This window comes from Kryptolebias marmoratus, linkage group LG16 (assembly GCF_001649575.2).
Source record: "Kryptolebias marmoratus isolate JLee-2015 linkage group LG16, ASM164957v2, whole genome shotgun sequence".
NCBI lineage: Eukaryota > Metazoa > Chordata > Actinopteri > Cyprinodontiformes > Rivulidae > Kryptolebias > Kryptolebias marmoratus.
In genome coordinates, this window is record NC_051445.1 from 10,837,185 (window position 1) to 10,858,407 (window position 21,223).

A 21,223-nucleotide genomic window follows, 5' to 3' on the forward strand; every position below is an offset into this window, starting at 1 on the left:
TAATCATCAAAATTAAACGAAATAAACATTTGAAATATATGAGTTTGTATGTAATGTATGAATATAATATACAAGTTTCACTTTTTAAATGGAATTACTGAAATCAATCTACTTTTTCATGATATTCTAATTTTATGACCAGCACCTGTAGTTTGCTGTCACGACACACAGAGATCTACTTCTTTTCTGGTTTTCCCAGCAAAAAACGAAGCGTTTTAATGACAATATCTGATGCCAAACACATTTTACACAACATCCAAATTGTTTCATACAAGTTCAAGCTAAATCTGGAGTTAATATCTTCATGGGTGACAGGTTGAGCGTTTCAATTTGCCGTGTCTCTTGTTGAGATCTTGTTCTCGGTTTGCGATTGGTTATTTGTTGCTCCTTGTCTAAATGTCTCCCCTCTCCTCGCAGATGTCTTTGGCAGATGAGCTCCTGGCTGACCTGGAGGAGGCTGGAGATGAGGGAGAGGACGAATTGTATCCCGATGGAGAAGAAGGCGATAGCGATGGAGAGGGGACGCAGGGAAGGACGGAGGGAGGACTGGAGGACATTCCAGAGGAGATGGAGGTGGACTACAGTAAAGCTGAGAGTGTTGCATCCATTGCCAAGCTCCGCAACAGCAAACAGGTGATTTTTAAAGCTTTGTAGCTTTAAAATGAGGTGACATTTGTAACAACCGGCTCAGTCTGGTTTTTAAGCTTATTTCACCCTGTTGTGTGTTTAAAGTTTTCAGACATCGTGGACAAGATTTCAGAATATATAGGAAAGCAGCGGAAAAACTCCGATGGTGAGTGGGATTTGTTTATACTCATGTTATGTTCCTCGCAGCTAATTCAAATGGAATGCTCTTAAACAAATCGTTTGGTCTGTCCGTAGTTTCAGGTCCAGTCGAGGCCGACCCTGAATACAGGCTGATTGTCGCGGCCAATAACCTCACAGTGGAGATCGACAATGAGCTCAGTGAGTTGGCCTTCGCAGGGGGAAACGGAGGAAAAATGAGTTCAGTTTCGTACCGACCTCTCACGCGTCTCTGCCTTGTTTTCAGACATCATTCACAAGTTTACAAGAGACAAATACTCCAAGAGGTTTCCAGAGCTCGAGTCTTTGGTGCCGGATGCGTTGGATTACATCCGCACGGTGAAGGTGAGTTTAAACCTTGATTCAGACGAAGGTCTCATTGGTGCTGCAGTTCGGCTGGAATATTGAATATTTGTCTTAGTTGGTTGTAAGAAGTCACTTTTATTCATGCATTTATGAACAAGTGCGAAAATGAATGAATCTGCTTTTATAACTTTTATATTTGTGAGCTTTATAATCAAACTTTTACGACTGCATGATACTTCCACCCACAGCAAAGGAGTTCTGCCTTTTTCAGTTTCTGCCATCTTTCCTATTAAACAAATGAATCTAATAAGGACAATGATGAAGTTGTAACACAGAGATAAATGAGAATACGATCCAGATATTTTTTTAAACAGAATATATATTTATAAAAGCTTACAAAAGTGATATTCCTGAGTGTTTATTTTACACAAACAAGTTCATTTTCAGAGTGTTTTTGTTCATGTGGTGATTTAACGTTGCGTATTCTGTCTTTTTTTTGTGTGGTTCTTACAAAGGAACTGGGAAACAATCTGGAGAAATGTAAAAACAACGAAACGCTGCAGCAGATCTTGACCAACGCCACCATTATGGTTGTCAGCGTGACGGCATCGACCACACAGGGGTGAGTTTCTGTCAAACAACAGTCCTTTAATGATATTAATAATAATAAACAGCATCATTGGATGGCTTGCCTGGCTTTTAAGAACTTTGACGACCTACAGAGTTTCACTCAAACGTGATTTTTCAGATTTTTGTTCTTATTTTTCACAGGTCTTTGCTAAGTGAGGATGAACTGAAGCAGCTCGAGGAGGCTTGTGACATGGCCCTGGAGCTGAATCAGTCTAAACACGGGATATATGAGTACGTGGAGTCCAGGATGTCCTTCATTGCCCCGAACCTGTCCATTATTGTTGGAGCATCGACTGCTGCCAAAATTATGGGTGAGGGGAAACATTTGGAGCCGCTCGCAAATTTGCAAAAGCAGTTTTTATTTGTCGCCGATCGCCCTCATCTCCTTTTTTTTTTTTTTTTTTTTTCCTTCTTCCCTCTGGCTGCAGGTATCGCTGGCGGTCTCACTAACCTTTCAAAGATGCCAGCCTGTAACCTGATGCTGCTGGGAGCTCAGCGGAGAACCCTGTCTGGCTTCAGCAGCACGTCCCTGCTTCCTCACACCGGCTTTATCTACCACTGCGACGTCGTGCAGTCGTTGCCGCCTGTCAGTGCATGCAGCGTGTTTGCCTAAACGGCGTTCGTTTTTGCTCTCGGAGCTGAAAGCCTGTGGGTTAAAGCCGATCGTTTCTCTTCTTCAGGACCTCAGGAGGAAGGCGGCTCGTCTGGTGGCTGCCAAATGTACCCTGGCTTCTCGAGTGGACAGTTTCCATGAGAGTTCAGACGGAAAGGTGACCGCTTGAAAGGATTAGTGCAGCTCTATAAATGTATTTCTTATGTCCAATGTGCTGTTTTGTCTCTGATCTGACAGCTGAAGCGTAGACTAGTCTTTAATGAGCCACTTCCAGCAAAGCTGATGAAACCTCTCGCCTCTGCAGGTCGGCTATGATCTAAAAGAAGAGATCGAGAGGAAGTTTGATAAATGGCAGGAGCCTCCGCCGGTGAAGCAGGTCAAACCGCTGCCGGCGCCGCTGGACGGACAGAGGAAGAAGAGAGGAGGAAGGAGGTACGCAGCCTGTCAAATAACTAAAACAATCTGATCGGGAGTTCTTTCAGAAATAAAACCCACACAGAGACGCACCGGCTGTAAATCTATAAAACCTGCTCAAACTCTGCTCCTTATCTCTGTAGGTATCGAAAGATGAAGGAGCGCCTCGGGCTGACGGAGATCCGGAAACACGCCAACAGGATGACCTTCGCCGAGGTTTGTGCGCTTCTCCGCCAGAATCTAAAGGAACTCGTCAGTTTTTTTATGCTCGACAATCCTTTTTATAAAGACGACACGTAGAGAAGGAATAAAAACACGCCGATGATCATCTTGAACACTCAGGTTTCCCTGAACTTTTAAATCCATCAAACGCAAAACCTACTTTGTTTAGAGGAAATAAAATACTTTCAGTCCTTTTTTATTTGTTTTATGTAGCGTCAGTTTTACATTTAATCTCATTTCCTTTGTCTGGTAATCCCAGACAAGAGGTTGGTAGTTTGTTTTATGAAAAAGTGCAGGTTTCAACTAATACTCAAGCATTTTTAAGCGTCTTCCACAGTACCAGGGTGAATAAATTACCTTTTTTAAAACAAGTAAATGTATTGATTCTACTCTAACAGATCAAAACCTCATAAATATTAATTATAAAGCTGTTTCTGTATAAATTCAGGACTGAGTTTGGTTTTTAAATCTTACTTCTAACGCCTAAATCAGTCTGTTTGTTGTGGAACTGGGCTAGAAATACTTTTACTTTAATTAGTACATTAATTATTCAGGAGAGAGGAGAAAAAAAACATCACCTAATGAGGGTTTCTTCACAAAACAATACAACGAATATAAGCTGCAGACGTCTGTTAAAGGCGCAAAATGTTTTCCTCGGTTCTGTCAGGTATGTAAGGAGGGAAATAAAAAAAAGGCCTTCGAGTTAAAACTTCTGCTCAGAGGAATCAATAATTCATTTGGTTATTATCAGCTTTTGCTGCTTTTTTTTTTCTTCTTCTCATTTCCTATAGAAACACGAAATTTTCCTGCAGTTTGGCCTAGTTTCTGTCCAGTAAAGACGGTATAATTTGTCCCGTCTGGTTCTGTTTAATTTAAAAATATGCGACAGTTCGTGTCCCGATACTTCAACCCTTGGAACTGGAAGTGTAGACTTTAAAAGTTGTTTGTTTTTTTTGGACTGCAGTAAATATGGCTTTGTAATCATCGTTTTTCATGTAGATGCATTTATTTTACTAGAAATTATTCTACTTTATTCACTGATTTTCGCTCCTCCCTGTCCGTCCTGTCATATAATCCTCCTGCAGGTAACAAAAACAAATAATCTCAGCTGCAGCTGTTCTCGTGAGGAACGAATGAGTTACTTTAAGAAAACATCGATACAAATAAGTTCCATCGGGTCAGGTTTTAGTCTGCTGTACATCACATCATCCCAGTAGGAGCATCTGCGAGACTTAAAAAATACTTAAATTGGATTCCAGTCGGGTCTTCAATAAGTCTTTTAAAAGTCGTCTCTGATCTTCCTACGTTGTTTAGTTTTTTTTCTCGCTGTGTTTTTGGGTCACTCTGGGACCCAAGTTGTGATTTGAGCTCGCTGTGTTGCAGATCGAAGACGATGCGTATCAGGAGGACCTGGGCTTCAGTCTGGGTCAGCTGGGGAAGAGCGGCAGCGGCCGAGTCCGGCAGGCTCAGGTCAACGAGGCCACCAAGGCTAGGATCTCCAAATCGCTGCAGGTGAACACCTTTGTCCCCTCCCACCCCTCTCTCTCTCCGCCTCCAGGCAGTTTCCTCACGCCGAGCTGCGTTTTTTTTTTTTTTTTTTTTGTCTCCCACAACAGAGGACGCTGCAGAAGCAGAGCATGACGTACGGAGGGAAGTCCACGGTCAGAGATCGCTCCTCGGGCACCAGCTCCAGCGTGGCTTTCACTCCTCTCCAGGTAAGAGCTGTTCGCTCGGAGCGGCGATTGCGCCGTCTCGTTTTAATTTATTTTCACCTCCCCGTCGATCTCTCGCCTGCAGGGCCTGGAGATCGTGAACCCACAGGCTGCCGAGAAGAAGGTGGCTGAAGCCAACCAAAAATATTTCTCCAACATGGCCGAGTTCCTTAAAGTCAAGAAGGAATCCAAGTGAAAACTCTCACGCAGGCAGCCGTCCCGCACTCTGACACGTCTCCTGTCGTGCTCCACCTTGTATTTTATATTTTAGCCTTTATTTTTCATTCGAATAAAAGGTAAAAACTGCATTGTTTTATTCTCGTAGGGGAGAAAATATTTAGTTTTCCAGCTTCTTAAATGTTGCTCCTAATGTCCAGCATCCCATCTTAACCTTTAATTGTTCAGTTTGAAGCTGAAAGTTTATTTTAAGTAAATCTTTATTCCGATCAGGACAGACAGGACTGTACACCACACACACCGACGTGTAATTTCTTAAAAGTATTTATTGAAATTTTACAATTGTTTTATAATCCCATTTTTTAATAACATCTCCCATGCAGAACTGTGACGAGAGGGGGGGGAAAAGGAAAAAAATTGTTGAAATTCACATTTTTGCTTTTTTTTCCCTGACCTTCCTCTGCCCGAAAACCCTTTTAAGAGCCCCCCCAAAAAATATAGTCTATAAAATGAAGATCTCATAACTGTGCATCTTCTCTTAGCTCCATTTTCTTTTTTCCACAAAACAAACAAAAAGAGAGACTGATCCCACACAATGGTAAGTGCAGTAAAGATCTGGAGTTTTCATCGTTCAAATAGTTTAAAAAAACAAAACAAAAATAAACTGATTCCCTGTGCCTGTTTGGGTTACCAAGGGATGATAAATTCTTACTGTTCCTCTAACAAGCTCAATCTACCACCTGAATTTTAGCTTTATGTTTAAACTCTACATGTAAACAGTTGAATCAGTGTACATTCACCTCTTTATAGGGATTTCAGTTAAATATCAGGTGGTAAATCGAACAAAACTAATCTAAGAACCTAAAGGTGGGGAACCGACTCGATGACATTTGGATTTTGCAGGAGGTGATTCAGGTAGAGCTACATTCACTACACTCGGCGTGGCCTTTTTTCCTTTCCTTTTTGCGTTGAGAAGGAGAATTTCTCAACGGTGTAAATAGTCAAACATCGAGCAGATAAATTTTCTCCAAACCCTAAATATTAAGATTTATTTTACAAGGTTTTATTAAGTAGTCACAAACACGGAGGAGCCATAATGTCTTTGACAGGTTAACTTAAAAACATTTTATTTGTAAAGAGAGGGAGTCAGAGACCAGTTCAATTGCATAGCAATTTAATCCATGTCCAATAAGGACTCTTTCCCTGTCACAGGGAGAGGCCCTGTGGTCACTCTCAATCACGTTTTAATCGACCAAGACAAATATCAATAAAACTATTGATAACCGCTCACTATCGTCAATAGTGACCGTATTCAACAGGCATTGTAGGGTCTTAAAAGAAGCCGTTCCTACACACCATGACTAAATGTCCACTGGACATCGCCACTCTAAACCACCACGTTACAGAAAATACAAGATGGGCACCTTAATCAAATCCAAGGTTCGTTTCGTGTCGCGTCGAAGGCTTCCAGGCTCGCGTCGGGTCGGTGGTACAGAGAATCGTGTTGAAACGGAAAAATAAAGACAAAAAAAAAAAAGAGAGAAACATGCATGGGGTAGGCTTTCCTAATGCCACATACTGAGTGTGCACACAGACAGGCACAAACGCAGATCTCCAACGAGAGCCTTCCCAGCTCGTGCAGCGCCGTGTGTTTGACCCGACCCACGGGGTGTTTTTGTTGTTGTTGGTTTTTTTCCCGTCGAAAGGCAGAGCGCTACACGAGGAGCTCGGGCTCCGCATTGAGATGCAGCCTATACAGACGCCAGCCTCCGCTTCAGGAGAGGGTTTCTACTACACATCACAATCTCTATCCACAGTTTTGGAGTTCAGTCTCGGAATGTCAACAGCAGCACGGTTTTGTCTTTTTTTTTTGTTGTTGTTTTTTTTTTTTCCTCTTCCTCTGTCCTCGCATGTCCCCCCTTTTTCTGTGCGTCACTGCAAGTCTCTGTCTTCGAGGTACCTGTACTCGAAGGTGAACCCCTCCTTCTTCCTCTGGCCCCATTTCTCATAGTCAAAGTAAATGTAAGTGCCCTGCGGGGGACAGCAGGGTGGGAAAACAAACATTAAAAAAACAGACAACAAAATAAATCAATCAGGAAATCTGTTTTATTACTGTGTGGAAGCTGCACCTGTTCGAACTCATCAGTGATAGTCTTGGGCTCCTCGTGCCTCTGAAACCACATCATGTACTTGGTGTGAAACCTCCATGATTGTTTCTTCAGAGCCTTGGCAGACAGATACTGGGCCTTGGTGCCCTGAGAGAGAGAGAGAGAGAGAGAGAGAGAGAAATGAGGAGGATCAAAAGCTGAGCTCTCAAACGTGAAGACAACAAGAAAAGCCATCAGGTGGGTTATTACCTCCAGGTAGTAGAAGATGAAGAAGAGCGTTTCTGTGGACAGCCTCTGGTAGAACTCGATGGTGTCAGAGTGGTGGGTCGGTACCTGATGGTGGTACGGCAAGGTGGGACATGGATTCCTCATCAGGTATTGCCTTGAAAACAAAAAAAACAGAGTCAGAAAACGAGTGGTTCCTAAATGCACACCTTCAGACCTGAGCACAAACTAATTTGCCGTTTTTATTGACTCATTTTAATCTTCTTCCCCCCTCAACCATGTTGTCCAAAAACCAGTCACACCGTTGCACTTAAACGTCCCAGTTGGTTCATCCATATTGAACACACGTCACACCAGGAGAAAGCAGTTCTTGGAAACTTTTTTATCCTTTTACGTTTTAAACTTTAACTCTAAGTAGTTTCAGACCAAAACATAATAAAGCCGTATTTGTGACTGATAACTTTTTGTTTTAAACTTCACTTCTTTAGCAGGAATCAATAAGTGTCAAATGTTTCAAAAACAAACAAAACCAAACCTGATTTCATTCGATCGTATTGTTTCCCTTCAGCTAAAGTCCCATCTCAGCTTTTACTTGGTTTTATAAACCACTTCACTGATAGGAACTGAGAGATTCACTTATTTTTCTCCTTCTCATACTAAAAACTCATTAGCAAAACAAGACAGCAAAGGCACAGTTGTACCACCGTATTTCTAACAAATATGACTAACAGCCCAATTAGACATAATTAGTGACAAACATCCATAACCACTATAATACAGCTGGTTTTTAATCAGTTTTAACTACTTTTTACTCTACATCTTGTAGCAGTTATGGCAAAAAACTAAATTAAACTTGATTTCTGGAAACCACAGTGGGATCTTGACTTCCCTTCCACGAAGGGCGGTCTCAGAAAAACCCTTGCTCGCCGTGAGCGCTGCGGCCCGCTCACCTGATCCTCTCGGAGTCAGACGGGTGTGGCATGTGGTTCCACGCGGACTCCTGCATAGCCTGCTGGTAGAGCTGCTCTTTGGGGAGGGGGGTCGGACCCAGCGGGCAGACCCCAAGCGAGGGAGGGATGCTGACCTCCGACACGGACGACTGAGGGGCAGCGGGCGTACCGGGCGCCGCTGACGAACCAGAGAAGATATCTGCAGGAGGAAAAATAAATAAATTAAAAACTCAGCTGTCAGACGGGAAACCAGGCTCACGTGTTCAACTCCTAACTTTACACACAACTAGTCCTGATGCTTCACCGAAATCTAAAAACAAATATTCAGGATCAACCCCACCACAGCTGGAAGTGACGCGTCAGCGTTTTGTGTTTACTTAAATGCTGGGCAGCTTGGGGATCGTTCTTTAGAAGCGTGGAAATGCCGCCTCACCGTTCAGACCTCTGTCGGTCACGTGGAGGTTGGGAATCTCCCCATCTAGACCCGATCCAAGCGCCGCTCTCTCAGCCATCACCTTCAGGGAACTGAGGCCTTTAGGAGCCTGAGGAGGAAGATAGACCGAGCAGATGGGAACGTTTGTTAAGGTCCAACGGTGAGACAAACATTCAGGTGTTTAACAGAAGACGACACCAAAGCATTAAATTAACAACTTGAACGAAAAGAAAACCATTTTTTTAACCTTGAGTACTAAAGCTTCTTTAAAACATACAAGTGTCTGTCAGAGTTGCATCTTTTTTCTTTAGGAGCAGCACCTTACAGTACCTCAATCACAAACCAGTCCTGATTTCTAATCATCTCAGACACAAACAAGTTGAAAATCGTCAAATTTTTTTTTTTTTTTTTTAAATCAAACGATTGTTGCACAACAAATGTTTTCATGATAGTTAATTCTGATTTAGTTAGAATTTATATTTATACTTCGTCAGTGACTACTGCATTATTTGAGCTTATAGTTAAAAAAACAAAACAGGAGTTTCCGGTTTTAAATAAATAAAATTGGCATGATTCCTCACTCTGTGCACTGTTGCATAACTGTACGCTTTTCTGTTTGGTATAAATGTGGCCAGAAACAGAAGTTTGTGGGCAGTTGGGAGTATTTTTAAAGGTGATATTTAAAGCTGAACACAAACAACCTTCCAGGAACGAACCAAAGAAAAAGTACCTGGAGCTACACATGCCAGATGAGTCACTAATTTAAAAAAAATAAACAAACAAACATCTGTAATCTTGTTAGTTAACCTTTCTCACTGCAAACCTTTTGGCTTTTTAAAGGCAGAAAAGGCACAGGTATCATTCATATCTTAAAAACAATGAACAGAGGAGTCCTGCTCACTGTCACAGCTTATTGAGACTCAGCCATCATTAACAAAATTAGGCTCAGCTGTGATTATCCTGCTGAGACAAGCTAAAATGTCTGCTGGAGCGGGGGTGGCGAGTCCATTATCAGTTTCTCCTGACAGCAATTAGGACAGAAAATGAGCAAAATCAATGACAGATTGATCTTCTTACAACCCCAGTACTGAATACTGTCAGAACGGCAATAAGGAGTGCTCCAACTTAACGCATCAAGTCCTATTACTGCACAATTAGTCGTCAAAGTGACTTGTTGGATGTCTCAAACAGCTTGGGCTCATCCCTGACGTTAAACCTCTCCACGCTCCCGAGTCAAACAGGACGCTGCTACACCTGACGTTAATCTGGCTGTTTCGCGTAGCCCCGCCGGCTTCGGCTCACCTCGAGGCCCTCGGAGGCCTGTGGATAAGAGTGAGGCCCGTTCAGAAGGCTCCCTCCGCTGGGCGTGCTGTCCGAGAACGAGGGGGATGGAGAACTGGGGGGCAGGGTGATGGAGCTGATTAAGCTGGGGCCATTGTCCATCCTGCACAAAAGTAGAGTTCACTCAGCAAAATTAAATAAAAAGAAAAAAGAAAACACCATCAAACCACCAATAAATAAATAAACAAAACCCGATGCAAAGTCCCAGGCGTTAAAGTGGAAAAAAAAAAAGGACTTACGGCTGGCTAGTTGAGGAACTGAGAGATGAGGGTTGGCTGTTCTGTGACTGGTTCGGTGTGCTCAGAGCTGATTCTGTGGAGCTCTCTGCCACCACAGCACTGTAACCTGAGGGCAGCAAGGAGTGTTTGTAGAGAAAATCCCACAGTAAACAGACATAAAAATTAAAACAAGCCGTTGACTTACTTGTGCTTCCATTCTGCTTCAGCCCACTTGGTGGTCTAGCAGGAGCGGCGTTCATGCCGACCGCTCCAACCACACCAACGCTTCCTCCATTGCCAACCATCAAGCCAACTACTCCGGCTGTGGTACTGGCAGAAGTCGGGGGCACCTGAGAGGTGGCAGGGGCCACGCCCTGCCCGGGGACCAGACTCAAAATACTCCCACTCAGAGAATTGTGGGCCGGGCTGGAACCTAGCAAGTTAAGGCCCGACCCTGCTCCGTTGGTGGTGACTCCACTGCATCCCGAGGTGGGGATGGAACTGCTGCTCTCTGTCAAAATGCTGGACTGAGTGGTGCTGCTCAGGCCCAGTCCTCCAGATGCCGCTGCGTGAGCGTAAAGGGCAGATGTGGACCCTGAAATGAGGCCTGCCATTGTGTTTAAAGGAGTGGTGTGGCCGGTCAAACCTAAACTTGGCATTTGGTTGGCACTGCTGGTCCCTGTTATGCCACCTTTTCTTAAATCCAGCCCCAGCCCCAAACTGGATGCAGAGGTGGGCCCAGAGGGGGGCTGAGACTGAGAGTTGGGAGCTGATGAACTGGGCGTGCTGGGCGTGGTTAAAGAAGGGGCGTTGGACGTTGGGAGAAGAGGGTTGCTGGGTGGGCTGGGGGTGTTGTTCGAGGAAACAGAGGGTTTAGTCTGAGGTGGCTGCTGTTGCTGCTGCTGCTGCTGCTGCTGCGGTTGGTTTGATTGCTGAGACTGCTGCTGCTGCTGCGCAGACTGATGCTGATGCTGCTGTACCGCGCTGCTGAAGCTTCCTATGAGAGTACTGCTCGTGGGAACCGCGGGAATGCCTCCAACAACACTCGCCATAGACACGAGGGAAGAGGACGAAGAAGACCCAGAGGTGGTGGAAGAAGAGAAGGAAGATTGTAAGGATGGGGCACCGTTCTTCACGGGCGACTGAAAGCGAAACACAAAAAACAAATCTCAAACGACTCTGTCCAAAAAGGCAAACACGGAAGTGCAGGGTGGAATAGAAGCAAAGTTTCACAGCGATGTACAGAGTCCCATTTGTGCAGGAAATAGCAAACTAAATCAGAAATCTCCAACCGTGGCCCAACAGAGAGAACTTGTTTCATTTCAGTGCCCAAGAGGCCAAACAAAGACAGAAAGAAAAGCAAAAAAAAGTACACCAGCCAGTGTGAGTCTCCAGGACCAAGGGTGAAGAGTGCTGCACTACACTGTTTAACTACTGACACAGCACAGATGAGAGCCTCTCACCTGACTAACTTCACTGTCTGTCGATCGTCCCCTTTTCTTATCGTCCTCTGAGTTCTCCTATAGGAGGAGATACCTTGATATAACAATCCACTTTTGAAAAGTTGATTCAGCATTCCAGCCAGTGGATCATAAAACAACAGGTTTTGTAGAAGGGTGAACTGAATGCATACTAAGATGGGAAATATGTGCAACATCATGTCAGGAAGCATTCATTTTTTTCTACCTATCCCTTCAAAATATTGAGAAATGTGTAAAACGAGGAAGAGTTTTGAACTTACAGCAGTGCAAGTGGCTGGGGATGGAGGGATGGGTGAAGAAGATGTGGTGGAGGTGGGAGTGCTGCTCGAATGGAGATACACGTCATCTTCCATGTTGCCCTGACCCGACGGAGAAGTCGCAACTAACGCTGCAGCTGCGATAGAAAATAAGAAGAAGAGAGAAAGAGAGGCCGTCAGGTGACGCCGACGAGTCTGAGGGGAGGAAAGCATCGCTCGAACACATCTGTAGCGCTCTCTCTCACGGATGTCTTCCAGGTCTAAGTCGTCATACAGGAACTCGTTCTCCTCAAAGTCCGGGTCTTGAGAGGAGTCGATGTAGTACTCGACGTCGTCCTTGATCTTCTGGATTGCGTCCACCGGCACAGAATCGTTGTCCAGCATTCGTAAAATGGTCTCCAACATGCGAATGTGGAATCTGTGCCTCTCGATCAGCCGCTTGAGCTCATCGATGCGATCTTGTTTCTGTGCAACAGAAGAAAACGTCTAGTTTGACAAAACTTTCACGACGCTGGAGGGCTGACTAAAAGAAGAGAGACAACACTGGAGCTTACCTCCTTGTCGCCTTTCTTTTTCCGTGTCTGGACTGAAAGAGATTCCACCTCACTCTCAAACTGATCCACCTGCATATTTAGTGTGTCTATTGTATTCTGAAGAGGAAGAAAAAGACAATGAGTAAATTTCATCAAAATGTGGCAATTAATTGATTCCCTATGCTTCTGATCAAACTAGCAATTAAAAGAAAACATCTGGTGACGTAAAGTTTAAAATAGAAGTGAATATTTTACTGTTAGCCACTGTCCCGTTTCTTCCTTTTCCCTCTGAGCTGGATCCACCTTCTGAGCAAGCCCCAAGCCTTCTTTAGAGTACGCTTTTGTTTTTGTTTCTCGCTCCACCACTTTGAACCGTTCCATTTGCTAAAAAAAAAACACAACAATAATAACAACCAGATAAGTCATAATTTTCCCCTTAAAATCAATTTCTTCTTTAACTGATTCAAATGAGAAGAGTGCAACAACAACAACAACCTAGAGTAAAAGCACTGCACCTATTGTTTTTTATTTTACTTCTTTTAAAGCACTCAATGTTTTCTTAACATTTCAGGAGGGTGTTGGTGTCATTTCTGTACCTTATTTTCAAGAAACCAATTATGTTGGCAAAGCATATCATTCTGGAAACCATGAAAATGCAGAAGAATCAGTTCTTTCTGTATCTTTTTATTGTAAACCTTTCTTGTGATAGATTAAACCTTGTTTTAACACCACATGCATTGTTTGTGTTTGTTTTTTCCCCCACTGTGCAGTAAGCAAGATGAGGTGGTGTGAAGCATACTAAAACAAATAAAAAAAATTCATGCAAGGACAGATATTTTCAAAAAAGGTATACACTAAGCACCATACCGTCTCTATAAGTTTGCGGTTCTCGACTAGCTGCCGTTTGTCTTTGATCTCGTTCGAGGCCACCCATGTTTTAATCTGATCTCTCAATCGCTGGAAGAAACACAGAAGGTGAACATTTAAAGCACAGTCCCGTTCTGAACACCCGCAGGAAACGTCGCCGTCAGCTCCTCTTACTTGTAGCTTTTTTATCTCTTTCTTGAGGTCAGCCTCGTATTTTTCCTTCTGGTTCGCGTTGGCTGCATTGTGGAGCTGAAAAGTAGACGCAAAAAACAAAAAAGTGAATCTGATTGCTTCATTTAGAAGAAAAAACCCAATGTGGAAGTCTCTTACCTTTTGCCAAATATCTTCAAACTGCTCTACGCCCTCCGCTACTTTTTTCAAACATCTATCAATTTCACCTGCAGGGGTAAAACGTGGTAAAAAGGCATTGCTCATCACAAAAGAACATGTAGAAAGTGCCTCACAACTCTGGGTAAGTGGCTGATCCCGTGCAACACGGGCAATCTTACCTTGTAGTTTTCTCTTGTCAGCCATGGCTCTGAGACTACGACAATGTCCACATTCCGTCTGTCAAGAAGTCGGCTGTGCGACAAAACAAACACGGATAAACCCACCATTCGAGCCACACAAAACTCCCACCAAAGAGCAGGAGTCGTACGTGGGTCTGCAGCGGCTGAAACTGACGTTAACTCCATCCAGCTGGACAGTTGACATTAGCAGCACAACTTAACACATCCGCTGCACAATCACAGCATTTTCGCGAAGAACCTGTGTGTACGACAGCTTTGTCGTGGTTACATCGGACTAACTCAAATTATCCCGCTCATATTATCAATAGGACTGATATAGATGTCAGCTAAAATTAGCCAACTAGCGAGCTAACGTTAATACTAGTCGGTTGCTAGTCCACTTCGCTCGGTTAGCAACCGGTCCTTACTAAAACAAGCACCCCGAAAAATTAATTTATGTATTTCACATTCATGCATCATTACTCTGGGGTCTAGCATAGCTTTCATGAGATGGTATAACACTGTGAAAGACACATAAAAGCAGAAATCGTTCTAATCGTCGATATGCTAGCTAATGTGGCTAACTGTCTGGCTAACTAGCCGCTTAGCTAGCCAAATTAAGGAAAAAGGGAAACTGGGTCGACCCGACCGCCTACATTCATACTTGTGTACGACATTTACCTAGGGTATGGGATTTCGTTTTTCTTATTTCAAATACAGCCAAAACTACTTCCAGAAAGTCTTCTTTACTTCCAAAATGTGTTTTCTTTTCGATAAGCTCGCTCACTGTAATGTAGCTGAAGATGGACGGTAGCTAAAATCCCACCTCCGCATTCAGGCTCCGCCCCCACATCTGTTCCAGCGATATGATTGGGCAGAGGTGATGTCGATCACTCCGAAATGAGGCTCGTCTATTGGCTCTGCAGACATCAGCGTTATGATTGACACAAAGCGTAAAGGTCCTATTCCATTTCCCGTTTTGTCCTTTTGTACAAAATATCTTCAAATGTGTGAGGATATTAGCACATTATTATTGTTATTTAGGCAGAAATTATGTGGCAACTTAAGTAGTCCAATACTGTTTTAGTTGTTTTTTTAAAATACTGCTTTATTGTTTTCTGCTGCAACAAAACATCACATCACAATTGACCAAATACATCCAGAGAGGCTCCAAAACATTTTTTATTTTACCTGAAACTGAAACATTCTATTTGTAGCTGAGCTAATGGACATAAACAAACAAAAAAATACAAACAATTTAACAAAAACATTAAATTACTGATAAAAAAATGTGCTATATAGTAAGGTATTGTCCCTCTGATCATAATTTGTATTATCGATGACTGAATTTAATTTTCAATTAAGTTTTCTCCCATGCTGTAACAATGCATACTTACATAATTATGCATTTTTAATCAGTTAATACTACAAAATACAAAATAGTATATAAAAAAAAACGTGTACAAAACACATGCATATTCGTGCTTTGCACAGACTTGATCTGTTTGCTTTCTTCAAGTGAAACAACAAACTTCATCTTCATTATATCCAGGGCACTTGATCAGTGGGACAGAGATGTTGGGCTCGGCATTTCTCCAAACTGCGCCTCTGGCAGAGAAGGAACATCTGGTTCAACCTGAGGAAAAACAGGCAGAAATCTGATGATCTGTTAACTGTTTAAACACTGTAACCCGTGCATCCTCATGGAGAACTAGAATCATTCACTGACCTGTTGGTCTTTGTCCTTGTCTTGCCGAGGAATCCGGTGCCTCTTCTTCCTCGGTGCAGCCGGATGATGCAGAGCTGCAGAGGAACCAGGCACGCTGTTTGGTCTTTCGTCCTCAACTCCAGCAGAGGAATCCAAGTGGGCTCCAGGCTCATCCTGAAACAAACGCAGAGGAATGTTTTTCAAATCCGATGGCTCTAAGCATGAAGCTGTGATGAGGAGTACCAACGAGGGAGGCCATGAAGGTTTAAAATATGTTGTTTGATTGTATTTTGGTGCAAAGAGAAGAATGCTATTATTTAGAAATCACATCTGGTAGAAAATCCAGCTTTTAAACATGTTCATACAGCATTTGCTGTTTGGTAAAAGACGCATTCTGAATAAAACAGGCACTGACGATAAAAGGAAGTGCAGTAACACCAGTGACAGTCTTAAATCAATTAATATGCAATTTGTACTTTAAACAGATTCCGCAAATAACAGAATGACTGAGGTATGAAGCTATCTGAGCAAGTTTTTAGTTGAAACTAATCGTTTTAAAATTAATTAAAATATTTAGCCATCATGAAGAAATATATTTAGGAAAAAGACGTAATTCTAAAACAAATATTTTATTATGCAGACATAAAAATATGGACACAAAACTGATATAGAAATAAAGAAATCACTGTGCACCTTTTTCCTAATGGAGTTTTGTATTTTTCGTCTATAAAATCTTTTTTCCTCTCCCCATTTTTTAAATGTAATGCCTTTTTCCAGATACCACAACAATCCTCCGTCTCTCTCATCCTTACCTCCAGCAGTATAGTGAGCTGAGTGTTTCTGTAATCGTCTCTGTGGGCATCTAAAGTTTTCATGAGAAACCTGCGAAGATCAGCACAGCCCTCAGACACGTCGCCAAGTGGAAAGGTTTTCAGACAAAGCGCAAAAACACCGGGTGTGGGCCTAAAGTTTTATACCGTCTCTCTTTCTTCAAGCGTCGTGTAATTCTTTGTACTTGGTGAAGGCGACCCAGGATTTTCTGGTTCACCTAAAACACATCCAAATTAGAAAGTGATAAAAACGCATTTAACTGTTGATGTACTGATCGATCGTAAAGCTAAAACAGCAACACAATCATCAGAAATGTGTGCTGTTTTTTAAACGGTAGATAAAATATATAAGGAATAGGTTTAAATAACACTAACTCCATTTCTAGAAATTAATCACTAAGTCAAACACCTTAAGAGTTTGTAAATTTATTTACATTTCACAGGAAACCCTTTCAGGAAGTGTGTGCAGAGTGACCCACATACAAAGCACAAGTGTTAACACACACACCTGTTCGATCTCTTTACATCTTCTGCTCAGAGCAAAGTATTTTCTTTTGTCGAGGGCTCTTCTCTCTTTATCTTCTTGTGTCGTGCTCTCAAGCAGCTCACTGCCTCCTGGGTCCAGCTCCACCTGAAGGAAAACAGAAGAACAACTCATGTTTCTGCGCCGTCTGAGTCTCTCTGCGTTTCAAAACAAACTCAGGAAAGTGTTGCTACGGAAAAACCTTCTCAAACAAGTTCCAATATTTAAGTAAGACACTGACTTGAGGCTGTAATTCTATCCAACTGTGTTTGTCTTTGTTCTTATTTGTTCAAGGGGTTACACACAAAAACTCTTGCCAAGTGGACAAAAACAACAATTAAAGTCAGCAAATAGTGAAAACATCTTCCAGACGAATTTATAACCAAAATATCAACAAGGCGTAATTTCACTGACTATTATTAACATCCACAGCTGCGTCATGAAGGATTGTGTTACTGCTGATCTTTAACATGTCAGTGCCACAGAAAAGTGTTCCCACCTGCTTTAAAACACCCACGACCAACTCTAAAAAAAGCAGGACAGCTTAGTCTAAATGACCCCGTGGCACTGACCCACCCTGCTGATGAAGAGCAACATCCCAGCCAGCCTGAACTGAACTGCTTCAGTCGTAAGATATCAACATGGTGAGGAAATATTCAACAACAGTTGTTTAATGTCAACAAAGACAAGGAGTCTTATTTCAGGTAATATATCATAATAGCAAGGCACCTGTCCACTCGCAACCTGTTCATCCTCTGTATGTTCTTAATCTGTTAAATAAACGCACACGTCAGCACTATAGCTAACTGGGTCATGCGATGATCGAGCTAATTCATTCATTCATTTCTCAACTCAGATAAAATGAAATATTTTATGACAGACGTTGGCAAAGACCTGAGCGGGAGCTGGTACTTTGGACTGCTTTCCTCGTGTGTTATCCACGAAGCAAAAATCTGAAAATTTACAGCCAATCAGATTGATTCCTCAGTTTCAGCCCGGCATGAGAACAGGAAGTTAAACACAGGACTTCCTGTTGCTGCCTGTTTAAGAATTAGTATTAATTTAGACCCATTCTGATGATCAGTTTTTGACAATAAATTGGTAACCAGTATACAGATTTTAAAAATTCAAATTGTGTTGGATTTGTCTTTAAAAGATCTTTCTAATGGCCTCAAAATATGTTGTGTTTGACGAGGTTCGCCTTGCTAATATATGGGCTTTGGTAAATTCAATCTGCTGCTTAAACATGTAAATAGAAATCTTACACTGGTGTGTTTAAAATCCCGAGAGCGCCAGAAGAAATCCAGTAAGAAGCAAAGCATCCAAATATTCATTAACAAAATAAATAATTATTACCAAGAAAAAGATCTGCAAAAAAAATCAAAAACACATTAAAAAAAACCTCTGTGACTGAAACTGTTACAGATGGTTAGCTGTTCAAGAAAATCAATAAAACAGAGCTGACTGGGTCCAACTGAGTCTACTTTGGCATTTTATTATAGTGGCAACAAGAAAATAGTAAATGTTAGGAAAAGTGTATGTTTTTATTGGTTCTTTGCAAAGTTGTTTGATAACATAACACTAATCTGTCCTTTGAGGTAGGCTATTTTTATGCTTTAATTGTTGGCCAATGCAATTTTTTTGTCTAGATGATTCATAATTAGGTGTCAATTAGCTTAAACAAACACAAAAAACACTCTTTTTATATCATAAGGTGCAAATACTGAACTGTAACCGAAAAACAAAGCACTGTCCACACAGAAACCTTTTTAAAAAATGTCTAAAATCTGGAGGATTATTGGGATTATTTATTTTTACCTCTCCTGGTCCCAGCTCCACACCACCAGGCTCCAGCTCTGCCTCCAAGATGTGTCCACCAAAAAGAGGAGGAAGAGCCAGTCCAGAGAAATCCTCCATCATCTGAAACAACAACGACTCCTTTACAGTTTCTCTCATTTATTTTTAACATAAAATGGGTAAATAATGTTTAAGTTACATAAAATAAGTAAAGGAGGTGTAGTAAACTACGACATATTCACCACCGACGCTGTCTCACAATACTGTACTTACAATTTTAGGTGTAAAAACAGAGATGTCTGCTGCAGCTGAGCGAGCTCACAGTTAAATATTTCTTTATCAAAACTCTCTTCAAACTGTTTAAAACTCCGCTACTAACACTGCTATTTTATTTAAAAATGGTTTACAAACGTAAAACTTGATTTAAATCCATAACAAAGCAAGAAAACTGTTACTCAGCTCTGGCTTCATTCTGTTTTTGTGCGACGGGCGCAGAAATTTGACGTCGTATTCGTTCGAAACTACATTTCCCATGAGCGCCCTCAAAGCTAAAGAACTACAACCAGCAATATGGCGAGTACGTTGGTATTTTTCTCACTTTTCGGGCATGAAATATAAACAGTCAGCTTAACTATGACTCCCTGACGGTATAGGGAAATAATTTAAAAGTGATAAATGACTTAAATTGTGTATTAGAATCGCTTTAATACATTTATGTGCTTTCGAAACGGAACGTAAAAATTGACCTTGAATGTGACGCTAAGCTAATATATATACATATATATGCTAGCTGTGGTCGTTTCTGTAACTTTAATGCGGGTTTTTTTTTGCAGGAGTGGGTTCTTTCCTGAAAAGTGCGTGGAATAAGGAGCCTGTTATCATGGTCTCTTGTGGAATAGCATTAGTAGGTAAGTAAACATCCACCTACATGGAGCTCAAACGCACCGCCATACAACTACAGTCTGTAGGTTAAAACGAGCAATAATCTATTTTAGCTAAACTCTCATCTTTTCAGCACATTTTTAATGTCTGCACGTTGCTTTACAGACAATCAGACGTTTGGACTGAATTCTTTTAGCTTCCTGTACTGATTAACAGTGTCGTTGAGTCGTTTTGTTTGTGAACATGTTTAATAAGAATGTAAGTAAATGGAAAAGTTGCACTCTTTTTATGGGAAATATTATTCACAAATGATATTGTGATTTTGGTTAATATTGTTAAAATCCAGGGATGTTCTACCTTCCCAATGAGCTCTGCTTGTGATAAAATGTGCCCTAGGATCTCATTTCTTTCAGAAACCATAAATAAGGCTTTTTTTTCTCACATTAAAACTGCTTTAGTTGAGGATTGATTGTTAAGATCACTGCTGGATATTTACATTATCATTCCCATTATCATCAACATTTACTTAATATTAATTCAGGCTTTTTTTGGTGTAAATGTTGATTTTTTTTTTTTACTTCAAGCTGCCTATTGTTTTGCAGTAATTGCATCATATTAGCTACAGAGCATCCCAGCTTTTTGCTTTACTTTAAATAGGTACAATAAGTAAAGTTGATTTTTTTTAATATATATCAAAGTTACAAGATGCTTCACGCCATAATATTTTAAGACAAGATGAACAAATCAAGGTGAATTAAAAGCAAAAATAATATCAGACAAAATACAATCAGATAAAAATAGAATAATAGACAAATACAGATCTTAATAAAAGATCGTTTATTATTTCATTTGACAACACTTTGACATCAGTATACTGTCATTGAAGGGTATAAATTATTAATTTAAATTTTAAATAAAGTTAAAAACACGAGTTAGTTTTTATATGACCAGATGTTTTGCTGCTGAAAGGAACAGAAAAGGCAGATGATGTTGGTGAGTTTAAGGCATAAAATAACCTAATTTCATGAAGTGATTCTATTTATTATGACCATATTCTGCTCTGAAGGGCATTTTTTCTTTGTTTAGCTTCTTATGCAGGTTTATCAAATCCAGAATATTAGGATATTTTAAAATAGGAACGTTATCCTGATCATGATGGTATTTCTTTTTGTTCTTTTTTTGTTGCTGTAAAGATCTTACATGGTGAATTTTGTCACCTTTCCACTACATTAATTGGGTTTTGTTTGTTTTTTATGTATTTCCCACCAGCTGAATAACTCGTGTACTTTTCTTTAGGTCTTATCCTTCCGTTCGTCAGTCCTTATACAAAATATTCAACCATGATGAACGCGGCGATGCCGTACAACTACCCAGGTGAACGCCGGCGTTATCTCACACCAGGCTGTTTATGTCTGAAACGCATCTGTTGTTAAAGTGCCTTCGTTTTGTTTGCCTCGCTGCAGTCCCTGTGCGGGATGACGGAAACATGCCCGACGTTCCGGCCCATCCGTCTGACCCTCAAGGAAGGAGCCTGGAGTGGCTTAAAAAGTTATAATAAAAAAAGATCGTCTGATGGTCAACACCTGCGCCGCTTCTCTTTTTCACGCCTGTCTGCAAAGTTCCCCCCCCCGACTGCCACCATCTCAGAATAAAGATTTGACTTGAATTCTACATTTGTGCCAC

The 21,223-nt window shown here is 41.5% G+C and overlaps 4 protein-coding genes across 6 annotated transcripts in view; 2 read left to right on the top strand and 2 right to left on the bottom strand.

Moving 5' to 3' along the window:
* prpf31 (PRP31 pre-mRNA processing factor 31 homolog (yeast)) overlaps positions 1-6,423 on the top strand; it is an 8,613-nt gene extending 2,190 nt beyond the window's left edge. Inside the window, exons 2-14 of the mRNA XM_017415592.3 lie at positions 418-633; positions 733-793; positions 883-966; positions 1,052-1,149; positions 1,626-1,732; positions 1,882-2,051; positions 2,169-2,326; positions 2,421-2,510; positions 2,658-2,785; positions 2,911-2,983; positions 4,373-4,501; positions 4,606-4,704; positions 4,787-6,423. Coding sequence (XP_017271081.1) covers positions 418-633; positions 733-793; positions 883-966; positions 1,052-1,149; positions 1,626-1,732; positions 1,882-2,051; positions 2,169-2,326; positions 2,421-2,510; positions 2,658-2,785; positions 2,911-2,983; positions 4,373-4,501; positions 4,606-4,704; positions 4,787-4,897 — 1,524 coding nt within the window. The 3' untranslated portion in view covers positions 4,898-6,423. The remainder of the gene's footprint in view (positions 1-417; positions 634-732; positions 794-882; positions 967-1,051; positions 1,150-1,625; positions 1,733-1,881; positions 2,052-2,168; positions 2,327-2,420; positions 2,511-2,657; positions 2,786-2,910; positions 2,984-4,372; positions 4,502-4,605; positions 4,705-4,786) is intronic.
* A 300-nt stretch (positions 6,424-6,723) lies between these two features.
* cnot3a (CCR4-NOT transcription complex, subunit 3a) lies at positions 6,724-14,620 on the bottom strand. Of its 2 annotated transcripts, XM_017415589.3 has the most exons (18): positions 14,482-14,620; positions 13,801-13,873; positions 13,622-13,689; positions 13,466-13,540; positions 13,292-13,381; positions 12,680-12,808; positions 12,446-12,541; positions 12,137-12,356; positions 11,895-12,028; positions 11,617-11,673; positions 10,359-11,295; positions 10,175-10,280; positions 9,897-10,038; positions 8,595-8,703; positions 8,162-8,360; positions 7,236-7,368; positions 7,008-7,133; positions 6,724-6,909 (listed from the first exon to the last, which is right to left on the bottom strand). In XM_017415589.3, exons 2-18 carry the CDS (start codon positions 13,823-13,825, stop codon positions 6,811-6,813), a joined length of 2,745 nt encoding a protein of 914 aa, XP_017271078.1. In that variant the 5' UTR covers positions 13,826-13,873; positions 14,482-14,620; the 3' UTR covers positions 6,724-6,810. The 2 variants fall into 2 exon arrangements, with proteins under 2 accessions (XP_017271078.1, XP_017271079.1); XM_017415590.3 differs by lacking the exon at positions 11,617-11,673.
* Positions 14,621-14,894: 274 nt separating this feature from the next.
* tfpt (TCF3 (E2A) fusion partner) lies at positions 14,895-19,163 on the bottom strand. The gene is made up of 7 exons (XM_017415505.3): positions 18,932-19,163; positions 18,680-18,781; positions 16,847-16,969; positions 16,486-16,556; positions 16,321-16,390; positions 15,530-15,682; positions 14,895-15,436 (listed from the first exon to the last, which is right to left on the bottom strand). The coding sequence occupies exons 2-7, from the start codon at positions 18,779-18,781 to the stop codon at positions 15,362-15,364; spliced, it is 594 nt and encodes a 197-aa protein (XP_017270994.1). The 5' UTR covers positions 18,932-19,163; the 3' UTR covers positions 14,895-15,361.
* Positions 17,520-21,211, top strand: ndufa3 (NADH:ubiquinone oxidoreductase subunit A3). 2 transcript variants are annotated; one of them, XM_037980578.1, is made up of 4 exons: positions 17,520-17,565; positions 19,492-19,566; positions 20,837-20,914; positions 21,004-21,211. In XM_037980578.1, exons 1-4 carry the CDS (start codon positions 17,535-17,537, stop codon positions 21,093-21,095), a joined length of 276 nt encoding a protein of 91 aa, XP_037836506.1. In that variant the 5' UTR covers positions 17,520-17,534; the 3' UTR covers positions 21,096-21,211. The 2 variants fall into 2 exon arrangements, with proteins under 2 accessions (XP_037836506.1, XP_017270735.1); XM_017415246.3 differs by lacking the exon at positions 17,520-17,565 and adding an exon at positions 19,165-19,235.
* Positions 21,212-21,223: the final 12 nt, after the last annotated feature.